This window comes from Peromyscus californicus, unplaced genomic scaffold (genome assembly GCF_007827085.1).
Source record: "Peromyscus californicus insignis strain IS unplaced genomic scaffold, ASM782708v3 Scaffold_8__1_contigs__length_139910024, whole genome shotgun sequence".
Taxonomy (NCBI): domain Eukaryota; kingdom Metazoa; phylum Chordata; class Mammalia; order Rodentia; family Cricetidae; genus Peromyscus; species Peromyscus californicus.
In genome coordinates this window covers 14,382,442-14,402,211 of record NW_026294606.1, presented here as the reverse complement: position 1 = coordinate 14,402,211, position 19,770 = coordinate 14,382,442, and the positions used below count along the sequence as shown (strand labels likewise).

The 19,770-nt window shown below is 40.6% G+C and overlaps 1 protein-coding gene across 2 annotated transcripts in view; it reads right to left on the bottom strand.

Moving 5' to 3' along the window:
• Cenpp (centromere protein P) overlaps positions 1-19,770 on the bottom strand; it is a 214,727-nt gene that overhangs the window by 186,440 nt on the left and 8,517 nt on the right. For both annotated transcript variants that reach the window (XM_052727298.1, XM_052727299.1), the window contains exons 3-4: positions 16,493-16,581; positions 1,622-1,710 (exon numbers count right to left, since the gene is read on the bottom strand). In XM_052727298.1, coding sequence (XP_052583258.1) covers positions 1,622-1,710; positions 16,493-16,581 — 178 coding nt within the window. The remainder of the gene's footprint in view (positions 1-1,621; positions 1,711-16,492; positions 16,582-19,770) is intronic.

The window sequence follows — 19,770 nt, the reverse complement described above, 5'->3', positions numbered from 1 at the left end:
AAAACAAATCCATGGTTTCCAAGAGAGAAGGTCAACCCATCTGTCTCTGGGAGAGGCATAAGATCACTCCTGATGCCAAGACAAAGATAACTGCTTCTGAAAAATGAACAGCAGTAAAAACCCTCTGGTTCCATGGAAAGGACAAGATATTCATTGGGTCTGTGATCCTACACCAACACTGATCAGTGGTGGCACATGCCTGCAATCTCAACCACTTGGGAAGATAAGGCAAGATGATCACAATTTTAGGGCAGCCCATGTAACAGAGTGAGGACTGTTCCCCCCGACACACACACCCCATAACACACAGAAAAAAAAATCCTGATGCAGAGAGATACCTCAGCAGTAAACAATAAGTACTTGTAGAGTACCTAAATGTGGTTCCAGGCACCCATGTCAGGGCCTGTAACTCCAGCTCCAGGGGATCTGATGCTCCTGGACTCTGAGGGTACCTGAACTCATGTGCACACACATACACATAATTAAAAATAATAAAAATATATTTTTAAATTAGTAGTAATACTAACCCCAAATCCAGCTCAACTGTTGACTACCACTGAGTTAGTTCCCCATATTAGCAGCATGATAAGAGGTTGGCCATGAGTGCTCAATATCTGCTTCAGTTTGCTTTCCCACAGGCAAATGTCTATGATTCAACCAAAAATTATGAGCAAAAATTCAAGAAAAATTAACCCACTGTTAACCTATCAGCAGACCTGGACTTAAAGATGATTCAGAGATTGATATTTGTTAAATAGGAGCTCTAATATTTCTAAGGTTTGGCAAGGAATCCTAGCTACTAAAGAGGGCAAGGCAGAAGTGTAGTAGAATATTATTTTAAGGGGTGTTACTTTTGTTTATGTTGCATTTGTTTAACTCTGTGAAGCTGTGTTACAGTGCCTGTGGAAAACACCTGATGGTCTAATAGAGAACTGGCCAATAGCTAGACAGGAGAAAGGAGAGGCGGGGCTGGCAGACAGAGAAAATATATAGGGGGAGAAATCTGGGAGGAAAAGAGCTGGGGGCCAGAGAAGGAGGATGTCAGGGCCCAGCCACCCAGCCACCCAGCTACACTACAAGCCACGGAAGAATAAAAGTAAGATTTACAGAAGTAAGAGAAAAGGGAAAAATCCCAGAGGCAAAAGGTAGAGGGGATAATTTAAAGTTAAGAAAAGCTGGCTAGAAACTAAAGCAAGCTAAGGCTGGGCATTCATAAGTAAGAATACGTCTCCACGTGTATTTATTTGGGAGCTGGGTGGTGGGCCCCCCAAAGAGTAAAAAACCACCACCACCACTAACAACACCACAGAAGAGTGGAAGTTTGAAACCAGCTATGTCCACAAAGGAAAACCTAGTCTCAAAACCAAAGTTATGATTAATATATTAAAAGATCCAGTCAAAAGATCAACAGCATACATATATAGTGACCTTTTCTATCCTCCAGAGGCACTGCATATACATGGCATACAAACATACATTCAGGCAAAACACCCATACACATAAAATTTTTAAAAAGAATATATATATACATACACAGAAAACAAAAAAATTATAAAGAAAATTTTAAAACCTGTAGAGCAAAAATCAACCACAAAGCAATTAAATTTGTAAAACAGCTTACCTAGATGCAAATTCACTTAATTCTGAATATTCTGTTGGTTCCATTATTATGCTGAGGTCAGTTATAATAGAAGATAATTTCTCTTTAGTCTAAAATAAAAGATAAAAAGTTCATGTACAGGAGCAGATACTTTTTAAACTAGACAAAAATACTTTAAAATATGTAAATAGAAAATTGATAAGAAATGATAAGATATTGTTTATTAAGTAAATTAAATCATATACTCAGTACTTACTAAAACATAAAATGATTTCCAAATTAATTATATAAATTGAATATTGAAGCCATAAATATTAGGAGAAATGAATTTTTTAAAAAAACTTTCTAACCAAACAATAAGAAAAAACTAGCAAATATGATTACATAAAAACTCAAAGCTGGGCGGTGGTGGCACATGCCATTAATCCCAGCACTTGGGAAGCAGAGGCAGGCGGATCTCTGTGAGTTCGAGGCCAGCCTGGTCTACAAAGTGAGTTCCAGGAAAGGTGCAAAACTACACAGATAAACCCTGTCTTGAAAAACCAAAAAAACAACAACAACAACAAAAAAAAACACCCCCCAAAATATCTAAATAAAAATCACTTTATGAGAAAAGCCATGAACTGCTGTGGGATGGTCTGTATGTCAAATGTGTTACTGATTGGTCAATAAATAAATCACTGATTGGCCCGTGGCCAGACAGGAAGTACAGGCGGGACAAGGAGGAGAATAGAGCTGAGAAGTGGAAGGCTGAGGCGGAGAGACACTGCCAGCCGCCATGATGACAAGCCACATGTGAAGATGCCGGTAAGCCACGAGCCATGTGGCAAGGTATAGATTAATAGAAATGGATTAATTTAAGCTGTAAGAACAGTTAGCAAGAAGCCTGCCACGGCCATACAGTTTGTAACCAATATAAGTCTCTGTGTTTACTTGGGCGGGTTTGAGTGGCTGTGGGACTGGCGGGTGTCAGAGATTTGTCCTGACTGTGGGCCAGTCAGGAAAACTCTAGGTACAAATGGCGCCCAACGTGTTGGCAAGAGTTTCCACCTAAAACCTGAGAAAAAAGATTCTAAAACGGAGCTAAAAACAGCTTCCTAATTGTCTCTCAAATGAGCAGCAGCTGCAGGTTTGAGCTACTGGAGGGTTCCTAGCGTGCGTGCATGCTCGACCTGCAGTATGGCGGGAATGAGGCCTCTGCAAGTGGCACATTAAGCTGTGTGGTGGATTTAGCCTTTGCTAGTACAAAACAAAACAAAACAAAACAAAACAAAACAAAACAAAAAAAAGAGGTTTCTGGGCTACACGCTGCTTTGATAGAAGCATAGACCCACTATTTCTGAGAGTTGATGGCTCCCAGAGCTGGCGGAAAATGTATCACCGCCATGTTGGGAAGCTGAAGTGGGCGGAGCCAGCAGTGCCAGCGCCGTTTCAGGCTTAGAAGGCTACAGTTCAAAGCAATAGGCTCAAGCTAATATAAAAAAATAAGCCACGTAAAGATGGCTATCACACAGAGAATCTGGATTATGTTGTCTTTGATATTCGTAACTAAAGAAAAACATTTGATTGTAAAAGCTGTTGAGTTATGCCAAAATGTAAATTTTTAAAGGTACCCTGACTTCAAAATTTGGATATAAGGATATGTTGCTTTGGAAAAGAGTCTCTGCTTTTGTTCCCACAGAAAGCCAGAGGCTATGGATTTGTTCCAGATTAAGATACATCAGATTTGACCAGCCAAGACCCCCTGAAAGGTGACACCAAGGCCCAGATGATCCAACATCCAGAATGGTTTCAAGGCAACTGGCTCAGACGATACAGCCTCACGGACTACTCCATGATCCTAAAATTTTCTGTTTCCCCAGAAGATACAGTGCCCCCCTCCAGCAGGAAGTAGTAAGAGAAGCTACGCCCAAATTCCCAAATATACCAAGCTGACTTTGAAGATGTGTAAAGGTTAAAACCTTCCTTTTTAAGAAAAGAAAAGGGGAAGTGCTGTGGGATGGTCTGTATGTCAAATGTGTTACTGATTGGTCAATAAATAAATCACTGATTGGCCCGTGGCCAGACAGGAAGTATAGGCGGGACAAGGAGGAGAATAGAGCTGGGAAGTGGAAGGCTGAGGCAGAGAGACACTGCCAGTCGCCATGATGACAAGCCACATGTGAAGATGCCGGTAAGCCACGAGCCATGTGGCAAGGTATAGATTAATAGAAATGGATTAATTTAAGCTGTAAGAACAGTTAGCAAGAAGCCTGCCACGGCCATACAGTTTGTAACCAATATAAGTCTCTGTGTTTACTTGGGCGGGTCTGAGTGGCTGTGGGACTGGCGGGTGAGAGAGATTTGTCCTGACTGTGGGCCAGGCAGGAAAACTCAACCTACAATGAACTGAGAAAAATGTTTAACATAAGCATGAAGAAAAGAGAAAAACTAAAGAGAAAAAAAGACATAAACTAAAAGACTTATAAAGCAAATTCCTATATTTAAAAGTTAAGATTTTACTAGTAGTCGATAAATGTAAATTAAAAACAAGTGACATTTTAACTGAACAAAAATTTATAAATTCTACTGCCAGGAACTTGTGGCTAAGTACTTGCCTAGTATGTGCCAGACTCTGTTGTAGGGCAAGGGTTGCCACAGGTAAAGATACACACAAACCTGGCACCAGGAATATAAGATGAACCTTCTGGGAATCATTCTAACAGTGAATTTCCTAAATATTCATTTACTTCACTCTTACACCTTAGAGTCTTAGAAGTTCTACACTAAAGTAAAATAAATTAAGCCTTACAGCTGGGCGGTGGTGACACAGCCCTTTAATCCCAGCACTCGGGAGGCAGATGCAGGTGGATCTCTGTGAGTCTAAGGCCAGCCTGGTCTACAGAGCAAGTTCCAGGACAGTAGTATTTATTACCAAAAGCCAGAACCAATTTCATCACTAATGAAAACAATTTCAGACATTCTTTTTTGCTTGTTTGTTTGTTTGAGACCTGGGACAGGGTCTCTAAATGTAGTCCTGGCTGTTCTGGAATTCACAAGGAGCCAATTGCCTCTGGTTCCAAGAGCTGAGATTGAAGGTGTGCATGAACATACCTCGTGATGCTCCAGAGACATTCTTATAACTCAGATTTTAAAGAGACAACATAATTAAAAGTTGGACAAAAGATTTGAATAGACATTTCTCCAAAGACGATATCAAAGAGGCAGTAATCTACTGATGAATAACATATTGCTATTATTGTTCTTTATATACACATATACACACATATGTACAATAAAAACTTTAGCTGTGTGTCAACATTAAAAAAAGGTATCTCAGTTTGTCATGTTGAGTTGGCACTGTACAGAAATTAATAGCCATATTGGTCTGGAAATGTTCAATTAATTTTTCTGAGGCTGGAGAGATGGCCCAGCAGTTAAAAGCACTGGCTGCTCTTCCCAGAGGACCCATGTTCAATTCCCAGCACCCACATGGCAGCTCACAACTATCTGTAACCTCAGTTCCAGGGGATCTGATACCTTCACACCAATGCACAAAAATAAAAAGTTAAACAAATAAAAAGTAATTTTCCCATTTGTACAGGGTTAATGTATTGTACTAAATATGTAAGTTCTTACCTATCAGTTTGATCATAGAATCTACGAGTATTCTCTAAAAAAATTAAAAAAAAAAATAGGCAGTAATCACAGAAGTGATGGACTTTATCTAGTAGTTCCATTTGATAGAGCAATTGCACTTCTAGTGATACAGCCAAAACAAATCTATATACCCATTTAAAAACCTCGCATGAGTGTTTATGACAGCATTAATCATAACAACTAAAAGTGGAAACAACTCACCAAGTGCTGAAATGGACAAAATGTGGTACATCCACACATGGGATACTATTTAATCCAAAAAAGTGCAAACACATGCTATAACAAGGATGAGCCTTGAAAACATGACAAATAAATCAAATGTTGTATGATTCTACTTCTATGAAATATTCAAAGTGGAAAAATCAATAAAGAACAGATTAGTGCTTCCATAGGACTGAATAAAGAGGAGGAAACAAAGGGTTTATCTCAATGAAGTTTATATTTAAAAAATTATTTTAAGGAAAAATATAGGGAGTTGGAGCAATGGATCAGTGGTTAACAGCACTTGCTGCTCTTGCAGAGAACTGAACTCCTGCAGGGAACCTGCATCCTCACGATGACTCAGAACCTCTTTAATGTCAGTTCCAAGGGCTCCAATGTGAATACCAAGTAAGAACATGGTGTACATATACATAAAGTAAAATAAATAGACAGATAGATAGGTTTAAAAAATCTTTAAAAAAGAAAGAAAATATAGAAAGGTTAGGAGAAAACAAAACTCTCAGAAGCCCCTCTCTCTCTTGTGTGTGCACACGACTCTGTGTGTGTGTGTGTGTGTGTGTGTGTGTGTGTGTGTGTGTGTGTGTGTGTGTGTGTGTTGCTGCAGGCCGCAGGAATATATCATAAGAACTCAGCTGGTTATGGCAAAGTCACTACCTGGAGGAATCAGGGAATTCCTCCAGAGGAAGTCAAATCCCAAGGAGTTTTTGGTGTTACTTGGCTTGTTATATATCAGCTGTATTCTGTTATGAAAATCATGTGTGCCTTCATAGTTTTCCCAATTGACTTTTCCCTAAGAAAGGCTAACAGTGTGGACTGAACACTCTCTGGACATACACATTCCAGGTATTTGGAGAACAGCCTCAGGAAAGGCTTTCTCTGGAATCAGATATCTCCCTTGGCCACTTTCAAGGACTAGCAGTATTAACAGTCCACATGCAAGTCTCCTGATTTAAGACAAATTCCACAAGGAGACACCACCTAGGTCAGGTGGATGTTCAGTAATAGCTTTACACAATTTAGCTCAGACCCTCCTTTCTTACAGCCTTACTAACTTTATAGACCTCTAACTCCTTATCTAACCACTTCTAGGAATATTTGGATAACCTTCTGCACTGACAGCTATCCTTAGCCAGAACCCCAGTTCAAGCCTCCCTGTAATTATCATCATTAGCAGCATCCGGCCAGGTCCATCCCCAGATGGAGGAGAGTACTTTATCAGAGATACCTCTGTATTCTCTAAGAACAGACTTAACCATCCAGGCTACCTGTTTGAGAAGGCCTGGCGGATGTGCCAATTAAGCCTTACTTCCTCCTTTCCCAAACCTTACCTCCAGTTCCAGATCTCCCTTTAACTATCACCAGGGGCATCTAGCTGTACACAGGTTGCCTAGCCACTGAGCACACTTTCCCCCACCCTGCAGAAAATACAGCAGAGAGCTGGGACAGATAGGAGCCACAGGAAAAAAGAAGACAGTTTTATTTTCTCCCATTGACCTAGCAACTTATAGATTCTTAACATTTTCTACCAATCACGTTTAAGATTATAGTTGAGCACATAATAGCCCTCTTCTTAGATATTACCTGAATTCAGCCTTTAGTTAATTCATTTCCCCATTGGTCACTTCCCTTTGGGGTTGCAAATGATAATTAACGGTTATTGCCTCTCAGTGTGATTCTTATCACCCCTCCGTTTGACCCTGGAAGCCTGGCTTTATATACCAGGACTTCCAGGGCATGGAGGGGGAGAGAAGAGAAAAGAGAATGGAAGAACTAGATGGGTAAGAACTTGAGAGGAACAAACTGAGATGGGGAAGAACTAGATTGAAGGGCTAGAAGAGAGGACTAGAGGAATGAGATGGAAGATGAGGAAGAGCCAGATGGGGAAGAACAAGATGAGGAAGAGCCAGATGAGAGAGAAGGAGATGGGAGAGGAGCTGATATGGGAAAGAACTAGATAGACGAGAACCTAGAAGGGACAGAACTAGATGAAGGAATTAAGATAGAACCTAGAGGGGACAGTAGATAAATATAGAGAAATCAAGCAAGAAAGGAGCTAGACATGAGAGCAGAATAGAAGCTGTGTAGAGAGAGAACTATCACAGAATTAATAAAGTGTATGAACTAGGAGTCTCGTGTACATAGATTCATTTCTTTTCATCAAAGATTAATTATCAGCTGGTTGTAGATTCTTCCTGGACCCTGGGAGGGGACTATTGAGGGGCTGGACCCCCATAGTCCCCGATAGTGTGTGTGTGTGTGTGTGTGTGTGTGTGTGTGTGTGTGTGTGTGTGTTTAGATTTTGGCTTTTCACCCACTGACACAGGCAAGTCACCTTGTCTACACAGTTTGGGATTTAGTATCCTGACCCATGTATCCTTACAAGGTTGTAGATTCTGCTCAGCCGGTGTAAAGCTGATTCCAAGGTACTGTTTTCCACTCCTGCCCTGCCATTGGTACTGTCAACCATGCCACTCCTTCTGAATTGATAAATAAAGAAAATGACTTTATAAACATCCCTGACTTCAACTTCCTTGCAGTCTACCAGGTCATTTTTTATTATATTGTTTTTGTTGTTTGTTTTTTGTTTTTGTTTTGTTTTTTTGGTTTTTGGAGACAAGGTTTCTCTGTGTAACAGTCCTGGCTGTCCTGGAACTCACTTTATAGACCAGGCTGGCCTTGAACTCACTGAGATCTGCCTGCCTCTGCCTCCTGAATGCTGAAATTAAAGGCATGTGCCACTCCAGCCCAGCCTATCATGGTCCTTTTAACAACAGCTCTCAACTGACTGTTGTGATTTAAGAACTATGAATAGAAATCTTTAAGAAAAGAGCCCTAGGGGCTGGAGAGATGGCTCAGAGGTTAAGAGCACCGACTGCTCTTCCAGAGGTCCTGAGTTCAATTCCCAGCAACCACATGGTGGCTCACAACCATTTGTAATGAGATCTGGTGCCCTCTTCTGGCCTGCAGGCATACATGCAGACAGAACACTGTATACATAATAAATAAATAAATCTTTAAAAAAAAGAAAAAAGAAAAAAAAAGAAAAGAGCCCTAGAGCCAGGTACAGTAGCTCATACCTACAATCCAGTACTTAGGAATCTGAAGCAGGAGGACTGGCACACGTAAGTGGTCACGCTGGACTACGCAGTGAATTCTAAACCAGCCTGGGCTATAATGTGAGAGACCGAGTCTCAACCTTACCCCTACCACTTCACAACCAAACATATTTTAAAAGTTACTAATTTTTCAAACTGTATGTACTTTTAAGGCAGGATTCAGTTTCTCATAGGCAGTCAGGGAAAAGGTCAAACTACAAGCTGGTCAAATAAGCATGGATATAAAGAGAGCATAATCCAATCAATAGCCAGCATGACACACAACAAGGTTGGAGACCAGCAACAACTATAGGGTAAGCAACTTGCAATACTAGCCCATGTTTTTGTCAGCCAGCAGATCAGCTAAGGTTGGCAGCTAACAAAGAAACTTAAAAATGGGCAGATATGGGCTTCAATGAGTGATCACTATCATAACTGGGCAAACAACATGTGGTCATCTCCAGCTGAACCAGGGAGGTATTTGCAGAACCTGTTGTCTCCCTGTCTGCTTGGCCCAAGGATATGCCTAGAGAATGAACCAATTGCATCAAAACTATGTCTTTGTCCAGTTTCTGTCTAAGTCTCGTAAGAAGCCACTAGACATGCAGCTTAGCATGCTGCTAGAGTTTTCCTGCCTGGCCCACAGTCAGGACAAATCTCTCTCACCTGACAGTCCCAAGCCGCTCAAACCCGATCAAGTAAACACAGAGACTTATATTGGTTACAAACTGTATGGCCGTGGCAGGCTTCTTGCTAACTGTTCTTACAGCTTAAATTAATCCATTTCCATTAATCTATACCTTGCCACGTGGCTTGTGGCTTACCGGTACTTTACATCTTCCTTATCCTGATGGCGGCTGGCAGTGTCTCCCCCACCCAGCTTCCTGTTCTCTCCATTCTCCTCTCTGTTAGTCCCGCCTATACTTCCTGCCTGGCCACTGCCAATCAGTGATTTATTCATTGACCAATCAGCAACACATTTGACATACAGACCATCCCACAGCATTAGCACTCCTCTTCCTCAGGACACTTCACACTGTGAGGAGTTTCTCTAACTTCTCCTTAGTAAATCTTCATTGACTTTGCCTATTCCTCCTTTGTCTGCAATTTTATCTATCCCTCACATGAGATACGGAACTCAGACACTGCCTCAGGTTGACTTTTGGTGGCTGTTGATTAGTAGTCACCTTTGCCCCTGGGTCTAGCCTTTCTGGGCTGAGAGATACCTCTTTGCTTTCAAAACTCTGTACCATCACAAAACACAATATATTAAGATTTCAATATTTGGGTTCAGATATTCAAATAAGCAGATTACCTTTAAAGCCTGTGATGATGAAATTGTATTCTCTTCATTTTTTTGTTTTTTTAAGTAGCTACTTTTTAGCATTTTTGTTTCAGGGAGAGAAGTTATGTAAACACACTTTACCATCCAACAAACTCCCACCCATCGGATTTACACTGCAAGAACTATGGAAAACTGATACTGTGTGCACATTTGTTCTGATGGTCTGAAAACTCTACACTGGAGTGCTGACAACACGGGACAGTCAACTGGAGGAAATGAATTCTACGTTCAAAACACCTTTGACAAGAGCTGAAACAACAGAAGCAATGCCTCATACTTTCTATATAGATTTCCCTATCTTTGTTTCTAATATTCTACTAATACAATTTAAGGGCACTGTGCTGGCTAGTTCTATATCAACTTTAGAGAAGCTAAAGTCATCTGAGAGGAAGGAACCTCAATTAAGAAAATGCCTCCATAAGCCTGGGCCCTAGGGCATTTTCTAAATTACTGATCCATGTGGGAGGGCCCAGACCACTGGGGGTGGTGCTATCCCTCGGCTGGTGGTCCTGTCTTCTATAAGAAAGCAAGCCTAGAGCCTGGTGGTGGTGGCGCATGCCTTTAATCCCAGCACTTGGGAGGCAGAGGCAGGAGGATCTCTATGAGTTTGAGGTCAGCCTGGGCTACAAAGTGAGTTCCAGGAAAAGTGCAAAGCTACACAGAGAAAGCCTGTCTCAGAAAAAAAAAAAAAAAAAAAAGAAAGAAAGAAAGCCTAGCAAGACATGTGGAGCAAGCCAGTAAACAGCACTCCTCCATGGCCTCTGCATCAGCTCCTGCCTTCAGGTTCCCACATTGTTTGAGTTCCTGTCCTGACTTCCTTCTATGATAAACAGCAATGTGGATGTGTAAACCAAATAAACCCTTTCTCCCCAAGTTGCTTTGGTCATGATGTTTTATCACAGCAATAGTAACTCTAACTAGGACAGGCACTCTGGTTCAAATATTACATTAATATTTATTATACAAAAATAAGTATTAATATGACCAAAATGTGTTAATTTTCTGACAGCTAAACATCTCCCTCTAGTGGAATGTTTGATTTTAGGAAATAAAAAAAACTACCATGTTGTTTGATCTTTACTTTTTTTTTCTATCAATCTCAATAGTAAAAATGTACACAGCAAAAAACATCTGCTTTAGTTTGCTTTTCTGTTGCTATGATAAACACCACTCCCAAAAGCGACTTGTGGGAGGGGAAAAAAATGTATTATCTTACACTTTCGGGTCACAGGCCATCACTGAGGGAAGTTGGGGCAGGAAAACAAAGCAGAAACCAGGGAGGAATGGTGCTCACTGGGCTGCTCACTGGTTTATGATCAGCTAGATTTTGTTGTTTTGTTCTTTGAGACAGGGTTTCTTTGTGTAGCACTTGTTGTTGTAAAACTCACTATGTAGAGTAGGCTGGCCTTGAACTTGGAGATCAACCTGCCTGTCTCCCAAGTGCTGGGATTAAAGGCATGCACCAGTGGTCCACTACTGCCCAGTTCAGCTAGATTTCTTACACAGTACAGGAACATCTGCCTAGAGATACTGTCATCCATATCAATCATCAAGCAAAACAATCCCCCACAGACATGCCCCCCAGGCCAATATGATCTCAAAATTCTTCTCTTTCCAGGTGACTCTAGTGTATTAAGTAGACAGTAAAAAACTAACCAGCACAATGGTAAAACCATTTTAGAAGGTATCTAAATTTACCAACCAATCTAAATTTATGTGTACATTTCTTTGACCTAACAATTCTAATGTTTTAAAAGATTTATTTTAAGTGTATGAGTGTTTTGCTTGCATGCATATATGTGTACCATGTCCATGCCTAGTACCCTCAAAAGTCAGAAGAGGGCATTAGAACCTTTGGAACTGGAGTTTCAAATAGTTGTGAGCCATCATGTGGGTATAAGGAACTGAACTGAGGTCCTCTGCAAGAGAAACAAGTGCTTTCAATTGCTTAGCCATCTCTTCAGCCTCTAATCTAGTAATTTTATAAGGAAGACTTCTACTACCTACACAGTGAGTGTGGCAGCACATGCCTGGACTCTAAGTACTCAGGAGGCTGAAGCAGATGAACATGAGTTCAAGGCCAAGCTGAACTAGGTTCATAGCAAGACCTTACCCCACCTAACCCCTACACATACCCCCTACTCAAGTAAGAAATTAATTAAAAAATCTCATTACTTCCTTTTGTCAGAATCCAAACAACAAAGAAAAATAAAAAGGCTTTTGTCCGCTTTCTTCCCAGCAAATAACTACTGACAACTCCTACATAATTGATCCCTAAGGCCCTGTTAATTCCATGGCTATCTGCAGTTCTTTTGAGACAAGATTTCTCTGTGTAGCTTTGGTGCCTGTCCTGGATCTCACTCTGTAGACCAGGCTGGCCTCGAACTCACAGAGATCTGCCTGGCTCTGCCTCCCGAGTACTGGGATTAAAGGTGTACACCACCACCACCCGGCTGCAGTTCTTTTCAACATCTTACTTGCCTGTGTTTCTTTAAGAATCATAAGCTGTCTTCAGTGTTTTTGATCTTAGCCATTCTGACAGGTGTAAGATGGTATCTCAGAGTTGTTTTGATTTGTATCTCATTGATGACTAAGGATGCTGAGCAATTCTTTAAATGTGTTTTGGCCATCTGAAATTCTTCCTTTGAGAATTCTCTATTTAGCTCTATAGCCCATTTTTAAATTGGATTGTTACTTTGATGTCTAGTTTCTTGAGTTCTTTATATATTTTGGAGATCAGCCCTCTGTCAGATGTGGGGTTGGTGAAAATCTTTTCCCAATCTGTAGGCTGTTGTTGTCTTATTTACCGTGTCCTTTGCTCTACAAAAGCTTCTCAGTTTCAGGAAGTCCCATTTATTAATTGTTGCTCTCAGTGTCTGTGCTACTGCTGTTTTATCTAGGTAGTGAACTCCTGTACCAATGCCTTCAAGACTATTTCCTACTTTCTCTTCTATCAGGTTCAGCCTTGCCTTCTTTTGGGGGATGGGTTGGAAGGAGGAGGCTGGGGAGTGGGAGAAGGGAAGAGGGGGATCTTTGATTGGTGTGCAAACTGAATGAAAATTTTTCTTAATTAAAAAAAAGTCATAAAATTTAAAAGGTTCAGAAAGAAAATGAGTGCTCTTAAGAGAGCCAAAGAGCCGGGCGGTGGTGGCGCACGCCTTTAATCCCAGCACTGGGGAGACAGAGGCAGGCGGATCTCTGTGAGTTCGAGGCCAGCCTGGGCTACCAAGTGAGTTCCAGGAAAGGCGCAAAGCTACACAGAGAAACCCTGTCTCGAAAAACCAAAAAAAAAAAAAAAAGAGAGCCAAAGAAAGCATGATTTTCTGCAGCACACTGTTAGCAAAACTAAGTAGTCATCAAAATGCCTACATAATTTTAAATGTGAACAATACAGTCTCTTTGGAGATTTAATTGCAGTATTCAGTCTTTCAAAGAATTTCAACTATTTCTCTCATATTTTTCTGCATCCTTAAAGTACATAAGGCAGAAATCATTAGTTGTGCCTAATGCTTTCTTGCCCTGAATTTTCACTAGCCTATGGTGACAAAAATACATAACTTAAGTGAAGTTAAAACATTGCAGTTTGAGTCATCTCTTGGGCCCAGCCCCACTAATGAGAATACAACCATTTTTTAGACACAACACACACTGAAAAGTTCAACTCCACTTAACTCCTTGCTCAAATCAAACTCAGAGTAGTCTGTGTTCAATTGGATTTGTCAACAAACTTTCCAAAACAAGCCCAGTTTTGCTCACAGCAAAACATCTCTCCAGATAAACCATGAAGTACCTGTGAAAGACATGAACACTTAGAACAGAAAACACCTGCAAGGCCCTAAGGCCAACAACAGGATACCAGAGTCAATTCCCAGACAATTTATGCATACTAGACTACAGAAGTCCTAAGAGAAGAAGCTGGACCTAGTTTACAATACCACCAAATTGCCACAGGTTATGGTCTGTACTTATAAATGGATATCACCATGAAGGAAAATGGATGGGATAGCACCAATCTGAGGTGAGAATCACATTGGCCAAAAACAAAATTCAATTGGTCAGACTATATAACTATTTACAATCGGAAAAACCTAAAGAGTTCCTAGGTCACACAAAGGAAAACATGAGGCCTTAAAACAGGCTGTCCAACCTAGATAAAACAATTAATTTGGGCTCATGCTCTAGTCTAGTCTTTAACAGAGATCTTCATGGTCAGGTAGTACTACCACAGTGACTGTATAGCCCTAAGGTTGGTGTCCATTTGGTGACAGCATTAACTTACATAAGATCACTCATCAATTATGCCTTGACATGTGAAAATGTTAACTGTTGTGTGAGTCAAAGTTCTCAGAAAGAAGCCACACCTTCAATATGAAACATTTTGCAAGACTGATTAACTGATTAGAGCTTCAATGATTGTAGAGTTTGCAATGTTTCAAGTCCAGAGCCAAATTACAATTTGTCTTGGGCTACCTTTAGTCCCCTAAACAGCCGTACCTTGCCCTCCTCTGTATTGGACCCAATATTCTGTGACGAACATATAAAAACTTTTTAGAATCTATTAACTTTTGACAGACTACTAGCTTCCACCAACCCAACAGGCTAAAAATATCACCAGATAGCACCTGAAGCCTGTAGTTGAGATCTCCCCACTTTGCTGTATCTCCTTTGAGATGAGAATTGTATTTTTGAATCAACAAATGTATTTTTGTTCAACTGGTATTTGGAACACCACACTGCATTTTCTCAGTCATATTGGTAATACTGAAGGGTGATAATGAGGTGAGTGAATGTTAGGAGTTCTGTCATCAGATGAGAACTAGATATTCCACAGCCCATCCTTAGCCTGCCCCAGGCCAGTGACAGTAAATGACATTAACAGAGAAGCAAAAGCTCAAAGCCTAGATATCTGAACCTCACGCTTGGATTATTTTTATTATATGGTTCTCTGACATGTAGACACAGGGTACTAACTCAGTCACTGACTTCTGTCCCATAAAAGAAGATACAATTTGGGCTTGTTTCGTGGCTGAGGATACTGACTAGGATAAGGAATCCTGGCACCTGAGACTGAGTACTTGAGTGCAGCTTGTCTACAGAGCTTGAGGTGACAACAGCCTTTCCACACGTCATCCACTTGATGATCTGAGACCAAGACAATCTTTCTATCCTCCCTGGCTCTGTTCTGTGTACATTTGAATTTCTTGTAAACCCAGATGGCAAAATCAACTAGTTGAAACTTCTGCTACCAAGTACGTGTTCAGCTAGGCTGGTTCTAAAACTTATGACGAGATTTGAATCTTTTCAGAGGCAGCCTCAGGCTATTGAGTCTGTTCTGCTTCAGCTGTTCTATTCCAGCCCACAGGGTTACACATGCCCATTTTGTCTACTGCATTACCTTGAATAAAGTCTAAGCCAAAGGCATGTCCTCCTGTGTTGTTTAGTAGTCCAGGATAACCTGCAGGATCAACCTACCTCAAGAGTCTTTCAACAAGGCTGTGGTCCCAAGACAACTGCTACCTGACAGACCCTACACAAGGACACCCAACTGGGCTGCTCCCACATTCCTGACACATAGAAAAGTTGTAAGGTAGTATTTTTTTGTTGTTTCAACATAATAAATGTTTGGAAATTACAGAGAAATAAATAATTAAAAGATAATATCTTTGCCCATCAGCTAACTGCTAGCAGCATGCAAAACTGCTTCCACAACCTGAGAGGCTTCCATCGGGAGCGTAAAACCATCTCCTATCTGGCTCAAAATAAAGCACATATGAGCAATACAGTGGGTAGCTGTTCCAGCTTTGACCTTGAAGCACTGCCCCTAGTGAGGCAGCCAGTAACTACCATGCCTACCTATGACCTGCTCCTGGGGCGTGGCTGAGATGGAAGCCCTTAAAACCAGAGATCCGTGTATGTGCTGGCCCTCTTGGCTCCTCGTGATCCTAGATGCTGGATCACAGACCAACTCAGAGTTCTCCAGAGAACCACACTGGACTGCAACTCACCTCTCCTGGATTCTGTAACCGACCCCTTTACTTGTTGTAAGTTACCCCAAAATAAACCTCTTTTTAACTACCAGATAAACTACGTGGAATTGCCTTGTTAAATTCCTGCTTTAGGGTTCAGCACCAGTTCCATCATGTTCAGTTGAGAGGATGTTACGGAATATTTGTACACTGTGAAGATGTATTGCTCTGATTGGTGTAATAAGCTGAACAGCCAATAGCTAAGCAGGAGAGATAGGCGGGACTTCTGGGCAGAGAGAGAATGCTGGGAAGAAGGCAGGTGGCCAGCCAGATGTTGAAGAAGCAGGATGGGCAGTATAAAGGTAACCGAGCCATGTAAAAGAACATAGATTAAAAGATATGGATTAATTTAAGTTATAAGAACTAGTTAAGAACAAGCCTATGGTAAGGCCGAGCTCATTTTTTGTGAGCTGGTGACCCAAAGAAAAATCTGTCTATAAGAGGGTACTCTGAAATTTTTTTATGAAACAAATGTGCTATAAGGAACCCTGGCTTATGAGTGACTAAGTATGGGAACTGTTTCTCATAGGAAAAAAAATGTGTTATCAGAACATGCTCAAGTTACCTCAATTTCCAGAACCTGAAATTCCAGTTGAAATGTAACCATGTTGCAATTTCCTGATAATCTGTGTCTCTGTAGAATTTTCTTTGTATCTGTTAATTAGAAAATCAAATATTTTATTTAAAGGAATACTTTTCTTCTAATACTTACGTGAATATCTACTTGTGAATAGATTTATGAAAGGATACATTAGTAATTGCTTTAAAAAAAATCTGGAAGGGCTGGGGCTGGAGAGATGGCTCAGTGGTAAAGATCACTAACTATTCTTTCAGAGGACCTGGGTTCAATTTCCAGCACCCATGTGGCAGCTCACAACTGTCTGTAACTCCAAGATCTGACACTCTCACATAAACATACATGCAGGCAAACACCAATGCACATAAAGTAAATAAATTTTTAAAAAAAACCTGGAAGGTCATGTCAAAGAAATTGGCCTTATAAAATAGAAATACTAAAAATTTATACTTTCAAGTTCTCAAGTATACCAATGGTTGAGGTAACAAAAATACACACACACACACACACACACACACACACACACACACACACACACACGATATAACCCTAAATAAGTCTGAATCATGTTAACTGTCATATGTTTTATTTTCATTATTTTTTATTTACTTTTTTTTTTTTTTTGAGATGCTATAGTCCTTGCTATCCTGGAACTCACTGTGTAAATTATGTTGGCCTCAAACTCACAGAGATCCTCCTGTCTCTGCCTCCAGAATACTGAGATAAAAGGCATGTACCACCACACAGCCTGTATTTAAATTTATTTTCATATTTATTTGTTTGTGTGTGCGTGTGCGTGTGTGTGTGTGTGTGTGTGTGTGTGTGTGTGTGTGTGTGTGTGTGTGTGTGTGATATGCATGTGAACAACAGAGGACAACTTGAAGGATCAGTTCTCTTCTTCCACTATGTTGGTTCCAGAGAATGAATTCTGGTCATTATTACGTTGGGTATTAGGGCCTTTATCTGCTGAGCCATACATCTTGCCTGTCTATTTGAATTTTTTTCAATATTATCTTGTTTGTATGGATTTATCTTGACATTACTATAATCACCACAATTGTACCAGAGTAAGATTAGCTGGTTTTTCTGACAGTTTCCAAAGAAACTCAATACTATTACAATCATATTTGGAGCATTATAGCTGGCCGCTGATTCCTGATATACACCTGACTCTAACATTAAGACACAGAAGGTACAGTCCAGGCAGGAAGAAATTACTTTTGTTCTAACCCATTAATATATCCATCTTTCTAACTCACATTTCAAAGATTCAATTGGCATTTAGCAAAACTCAGAATCAGATATCTATAAACTGTACTCTACAAATCTAGTTCTTCATGACTCTTTTACTTTAGCTTCATGGTCCTTTGGGGCTGGTCTCATATATTACTACCTAGTTGTTTCAAGACATGGTTAAAAATAATAAATCAAATCTGTGTGTTTACTTTTCTTACCTCTCAAATTTCTACTAAAGATGTGCATGGTGTTGCATATCTTTAATTCCAGCCCTAGAGAAGCAGAGGCAGGTGGATTGATAGGTGTTCCAGACTAGCCAGGGATACATAGAGAGACACCATCTTAAAAACAAAACAACAAAAAAACCACTAAAATGTGTTGTTGAATATTTAACTAGGCAAAGATGTGTTACATTTGTTTATGCTGTGGAATATTACTTTAACTGCTGTGGATGATTGACTGATAAATAAAATACTGATTGGCCAGTAGCCAGGCAGGAAGTATAGGCAAGACAAAGAGAGAGGAAAAGTCTAGGAAGTGGAAGGCTGAGGCAGAGAGACGCTGTCAGCCGCCGTGATGAGGAGCCAGATGCAAGCATACCAGTAAGCCATGAGCCACGTGGCAAGATATAGATTAATAGAAACGGGTTAACTTAAGATAGAAGAACTAGATAACAAGAAGCCTGCCATGGTCATACAGTTTATAAGTAATATAAACGTCTGAGTGGTTATTTTATAAGTGGGCTGTGGGACTGCAGGGGCTTGGTGGGACCCAGAGAGAAACTCTTCAGCTACACTTTAACTGTGTAAAGGTGTGCTATATTTGTTTCTGCTGCATTTGTTTAATTATGAAAAGATGTGTTGCTGTTTCACCTAGCTTGCCTAAGGCACCTGACTGGTCTAATAAAAAGCTGAATGGCCAATAGCTCGGCAGAAGAGGGATAGATGAGGCTGGCAGGCAGAGAGATAAATAGAACAAGAGAAGAGAAGAAGGAGAGATTGAAGGAGAAAGAGAGGGAGATGTCCAGGGCCAGACAGTCAGGAAGCTGCCAACAAGCTGGACAGAGTAGGATATACAGAAAGAAAAGGTAGAGGCTAGAGAGATGGCACAGTGGTTAAGAGCTCTTCCAGAGGACCCAGGATTCAAATCCCAGCACCAATGGCAGCTCACAACTGTCTGTAACTCCAAGATCTGACACTCTCACACAGACATTACATGCAGGCAAAACACCAAAAGGTAAAAAGCCCTGAAGTAAAATGTAGATGAAGAGAAACAGGTTAGTTTAAGCTAAAAGAGGTAGCCAGAAACAAGCCTAAGCTAGGCCAAACATTCAAAACTAGTAAGTCTACATGTCTTGATTTGGGAGCTGGTTGGTGGCTCAAAAGAAAAAGCCTAGTACAAAAGTGAGTCCAACGGTATGTCTGAAATATAGCAAGCATAATTTAAATGCCTAAAACGCAATACTCTTAATACCGCTATCATTTTTACATGTGTTTACTCATGTCACCAGCACTCAAGTCAAGATGTCCCAATCTTATAGTACCTTGTAAGTTTCCCTTATCTTCTATCACAGACTATTCCTTAGCTCCCAAGAGTTAAGAATTATTCTGACTACATGGAGGTAAGTAGTTTTACTAAGGAAGTTCTTTTTAGGAGGACACAATACTACAAAGATAAAGAGACCAGGAAAGAAAGGAACAACTTCACTTTGGAAGGTGGAAACCCGATGGAGGAATTAGGTAGTGCACAGACCTGGAAGATGTAGGAGAACTGAAACCTAAGGCAACAAAGAAAGCACAGGAGCAAGTTCATTTACAGAACAGTACCAGACAGGCATTTGATCTGGTAGCACCGACTTACTCTACAGGTGGTGACAAATGAAGATGCTGGATGTGGTGGTGCATGCCTGCAATCCCAGAACTTGGGAGGCTGAAGCAGGGTATTAGGAATTTGGGATACACTGTAAAGTTCAGGAAGGAAGACAGCAAAGCAAGGGGTGGGTACTAGACCAGAGCAAGACACAGAGGGAA